Below are 4,415 nucleotides of genomic sequence, written 5' to 3' on the forward strand. Positions count from 1 at the left end.
ACCTAGTAGGTGAAAGCTAAGCAAAAGGGATCATACTGGACCTCTTTGCTATCAAATTATTGTCCTTGGAAAGTGTGTCTGCCCCTGACATATCCAGCCTCGGCAGAAAAGGAACAGTTTCTCACCGTTTCTCAACTCCTTCTAGGTTTGAAAAGTGCTTCCTTGTAACTGCCTCCCAACTCTGGTGTGGCACAAAAGCCACACCTGTTTCTCCAGAAATAGGATAACAGGTTTGTCTGTTAGAACAAACCTTTCTTCTTGTGTGTAATTGCCTCATCTTAATGTCCACCCCATGAAGTCATTTCGCAGAAACTTCATTGGTGCTAGCCATCGTGGTCAGTTTGCTCAAGGGCTGTTACCACAAATTCCCTCTCTATATAAGGTCTCTGAGAAGATGAGCTTTGTACAGGCCATCTCCCTTCTGTAAGTCTCATAATTCTGCAAGAATGGTGAGTCCTTACATCTTTAACTGTAAAATACCATGGTATGTTGCTATAGATTTTAAAGGCGTTTCTGTTGGATTTATCTCAGTACTTGGCACATTAAGAAACTTGGAGAATGTACAAATTTTGTGTTATGAGAGCAAGAGTCAAAGAGAGGCAAAGGCAGGTAAGAACTTGGGGTGAAAAGTCTGGATAACATCTGAACACTGCTGAACTAAAAAAAAAAAGGTATCTTGATTTTTACTCCTTTGCCACTCTGTTGCAGTTTTCTGAGTTTTAACCTCACTTCTGAAAAATCAAATTCTAAATTTGTCTCCTCTTATCTCTCAGGAGTGACTTCCTCTTATAAGTCACCAGTCCTACTCTGAAACGACACACTTGCATACAGTATGTGTATGTGATTGTTTATTCCTGGTCTACCTTCCTTCTCTTACCTTTCAAACATTTCAAACTAATGTTGAAACTTCAGCTGAATTTTCAGAAAAAAACTCACTAACCAAGGTCAGAGAATATAGAATTATCTAGGTTGTAAGTGACACCTGCAAGTAAGATACAGAGCCAAGGCTTGAGTACTTAACATCACCTAATGTTATTTCATTTGTTCCTAATCCTTCAATATTGGGGTGAAACATTCTGTAGTTCTTCAGACTGCAGTAAAAAAGTTTTTGCAACTGTGAGGTTAGTGGCAAAAACAGTTGGGGATTGAGCCTATAGAGAAAAAAAGACTAGAAAATGTAATGGGTAATGGAAAGGAATAGAACATGCATTTTTCACAAGTAGTAGCTGGGTCTAGCAGTCAATGCTTGCTTTTAACAACTTGGAAAGACAGACATTTTTTCCCCTCCCATGTGATGCTCTGCATCTGCTTCTTCAAAATGGTTCCATATTGTTCCTGATAAGTGTGTTAAAGCATCTAAACAGCAAAAGACAACTGGATTTAAATTTGAACCCACAATGTATTTTCCTGTTATTTACCACCAAGACATCTTAATAGTTACTGAAGGATTGATATGAATTCTGTTTTCTTGTTCAGAACACCATCTTGGCCTGCCTTCTTGCTCTTGCCATCAGCATGCCACTGTCCGATGCTTATTGTGTCTTTTCGCCCTTCGAGCCAGGGATGTCTAATGGTGTTGTTGTAGGTAAGAAGTCAACTGCCCTCAGCTTGACAGACATCATCAGAATCACTGCTTGATTTGTCCATTCTGTGCAATTCATCACAATTTAGAAATAAGTGGAAACAGTGGAGAGGAATCAAAGGGAAATGGGGTTTAGAGAGCAATATGTTATTAAAAGAACAAGTTATTTGGGGAACTTCACACAGACCAAATTACAAATGATCTTTTTCCAGGGAAGTAGCACAGTTTTAGTTTACTCATCTGCATGAAGTAGTAACTCATATTTTCACAATGGAATCACATCTAGAAATCAGAGAAGGGAGAAGGACCTGTGTGTGTGTGTAGTCAGTATAAAACAGGAAACAGATTTATTACAAAATTCAGATTCAGCACCACGTCTTGTTTTTGTATCCCAAAGCAAATTCCTAAAAGCAGAATGGCTGCATCCCTTGAGTCTGCATCTCCCCTTCCTGAACACAGCTAGTCTGTCAGTCTACAGATGAGTGGAGCTGCAGGAAAAAAGTTCCCAAAAGAGAAGCATGCTATCAACACAAGAGTTGATGTGTGCCAATATGCAAAAAAAAACCCAAAAAACCCCCTAAGTGGTCTAAAATACAGCTTTACCTGGGAAAGCAGGTGCTACTACTTGAAGAAATGACTTAACATCACCAAAGAAAACAACATTTATAGGCAAAGACACAACTTAGAAGCCTCACCACTCTCTCTTGTTCTGTTCTCATAAAATTATGTTTTCCAGATCAGTTATTTAGGAGGCCTATGGTCTATTCTGTGGCTGCTGAACAGGAACTTTACATCCAACATTTGCTTTCTTCATGCAGCTGAGGACTGGGAGAAGTTTTTTGATCAGATGTAGGCTTGCTTTAAAAGAAGGCATCAACAAGAGATAGTGTTAATAGGAAAGTCAAAGCCTTTTTTAATTCTGGCCAGGTCTGTGTCTAATTGTCTTTCTGCTGGGTTCTTCAAATTCCATACTTGAAGACGAACTACTCCAGGAAGCCCCTTACTGCTAAGAACCTCAGGAGACAGAAGGACACAGGTCTCTCTTATCCATGCATTAGGGTAGCACACCCTGGTCTGCTGGGGAACCTCTGAGTTTGGCAGATAGGAATGCTAATGCAAAAAGCCAGCAAAGATCCCACCCATTTTGTACACACAACAGTTGTTAGTGCAATGGTCTGACCCTGAAAGCTGCTCATACACTACATTTTCAGGCTGCCTCGACAAGGAAGGAAATGTCCACGAATTTGATTCCCACTGGAGGACTGAGGACTGCAATGATTGCTCCTGTTCCAAGACTGGAATTAGCTGCTGCGCTAGGTGAGCCCAGAGCAGCAGTGGGATTTTCCTCTGCTGCCATGATACAACACAAACCACTTCCCTTCACACAGGAGTTCCTGAGAAATAACAACAATTCTTCTCCCACTCACATCCTATGACAAAGTTATGCATTGATCCAACACCATCTTCACTGAACATGCAACAGAGGTTGTATTTAACAAATAATTCTTGATTTAAAATAAAAGGAGAATTTAATTCTTCTCAGGGCTAAAACATCAGGCAAGTTATTGATTCAAGAGAGAACACTCTTAAGAAATTTCTATTGATCCTAGTCCAGATCTTCCCAAAGCCACACATTGCCTCACTTTCCTCTGAGGAGCAGCTCAAGGTACCTTAGCTGTAATTTTTCCTACAGTGATACTCATGCAATATGAATTCCATACCATGGATGAAGAGAAGAAGCAGTGATATTGGAATAGCAAATAAGCATAACAAACATCCCTTGGGTGTTAATCAGACCAGAAAAATTACAACTCTCCCTTCATCCTGCTTACACAGCAGGCTAAATAACATTCGAGCTAGGACCTTTGTGCAAGTCCCCTTTTCTGCTCCCAAAAGTCTCCTCAGTACAGCCTCTTCATATCAAAGGTGCAGATACCACTTGAAGTGGAAGCTGATTATTTCTTGGTCTCATCAGCTCTTTTTCTTTTCCCAACCACAGCTCTATGAACCCAGTTGACTATGATAAAGAGAAATGTGAAAGCATTTTCAACCAGGAGACTTGCTCTTATAAAGTAGTGGAGAAAGACGATCACTCAAAAGAATGTCCTGTCAATTCATGGATTGGGTAACAGAAGAATGGTGGATTGAGGGAATATTTCCTTTTATTGTTCTGATGGTTCTCTCACAAATTTAAAAACACTTAAAATGCAACTGTTGAGTGAAATCTATTAATAAAGCCCAACATATAATGAAACTGAGTATCTACTTACAAAAATTTCCCTTGGTTTCCCTGCATTATGCTTCACCATGAACAAAGAACTGACCTGTTCCTTCCTTGAGGTCAGACAATTAAGGTGACATTTTAAAGCATTCCTGGTAGCTGCTAATCTATGTTCTTCTCTGGTCATGTTCCAGTGCCAAGGAGCATATTCTATAATCTGTGCAAACCTGTTTCTTAAAGCTAAAATAAAATCAAATAAAGCATCAGAAATTAATGTGATTTATTTTCTTATTTAAGGATGAAAACAAAAATAATTAAAATTCCAAAAACAATGGGTAAAAATGAAAAGCTACTTGAAAATCTTTTCTGAATGCTCTGTTTTCAGTAACATCTTACATGATTCACTTTTGTCCTCTATGGCTTCCTGGAGACCAACCTATGGACTTCAAGGTCTACCAGCTTCCCAGTGTAACCTAGTATTATTCTTCTATTACACCGAGAGCATAGCAGACCCAATCATCCACCTGAGCTTTGAGTGAAAAAAAAGAGTCTTTTATTCAGAGTAACCCTTTAAAAAGGAAAGGTTTTTAATTGGGCTATGGGCAGAATTGT

At 39.3% G+C, this 4,415-nt stretch overlaps 1 protein-coding gene across 1 annotated transcript; it reads left to right on the plus strand.

Moving 5' to 3' along the window:
• Positions 1–367: 367 nt before the first annotated feature.
• Positions 368–4,077, plus strand: LOC116808547 (beta-microseminoprotein-like). The gene is made up of 4 exons (XM_041717085.2): positions 368–449; positions 1,477–1,585; positions 2,794–2,899; positions 3,582–4,077. The coding sequence occupies exons 1-4, from the start codon at positions 447–449 to the stop codon at positions 3,709–3,711; spliced, it is 348 nt and encodes a 115-aa protein (XP_041573019.2). The 5' UTR covers positions 368–446; the 3' UTR covers positions 3,712–4,077.
• Positions 4,078–4,415: the final 338 nt, after the last annotated feature.

Source organism: Taeniopygia guttata, chromosome 6, assembly GCF_048771995.1.
Source record: "Taeniopygia guttata chromosome 6, bTaeGut7.mat, whole genome shotgun sequence".
Lineage (NCBI taxonomy): Eukaryota > Metazoa > Chordata > Aves > Passeriformes > Estrildidae > Taeniopygia > Taeniopygia guttata.

Coding starts and splice junctions, on each gene's coding strand:
- LOC116808547 (XM_041717085.2), top strand. Junction 1,586..2,793: donor GTCTAATGGTGTTGTTGTAG/GTAAGAAGTCAA, acceptor CTACATTTTCAG/GCTGCCTCGACAAGGAAGGA. Junction 2,900..3,581: donor GGAATTAGCTGCTGCGCTAG/GTGAGCCCAGAG, acceptor TCCCAACCACAG/CTCTATGAACCCAGTTGACT.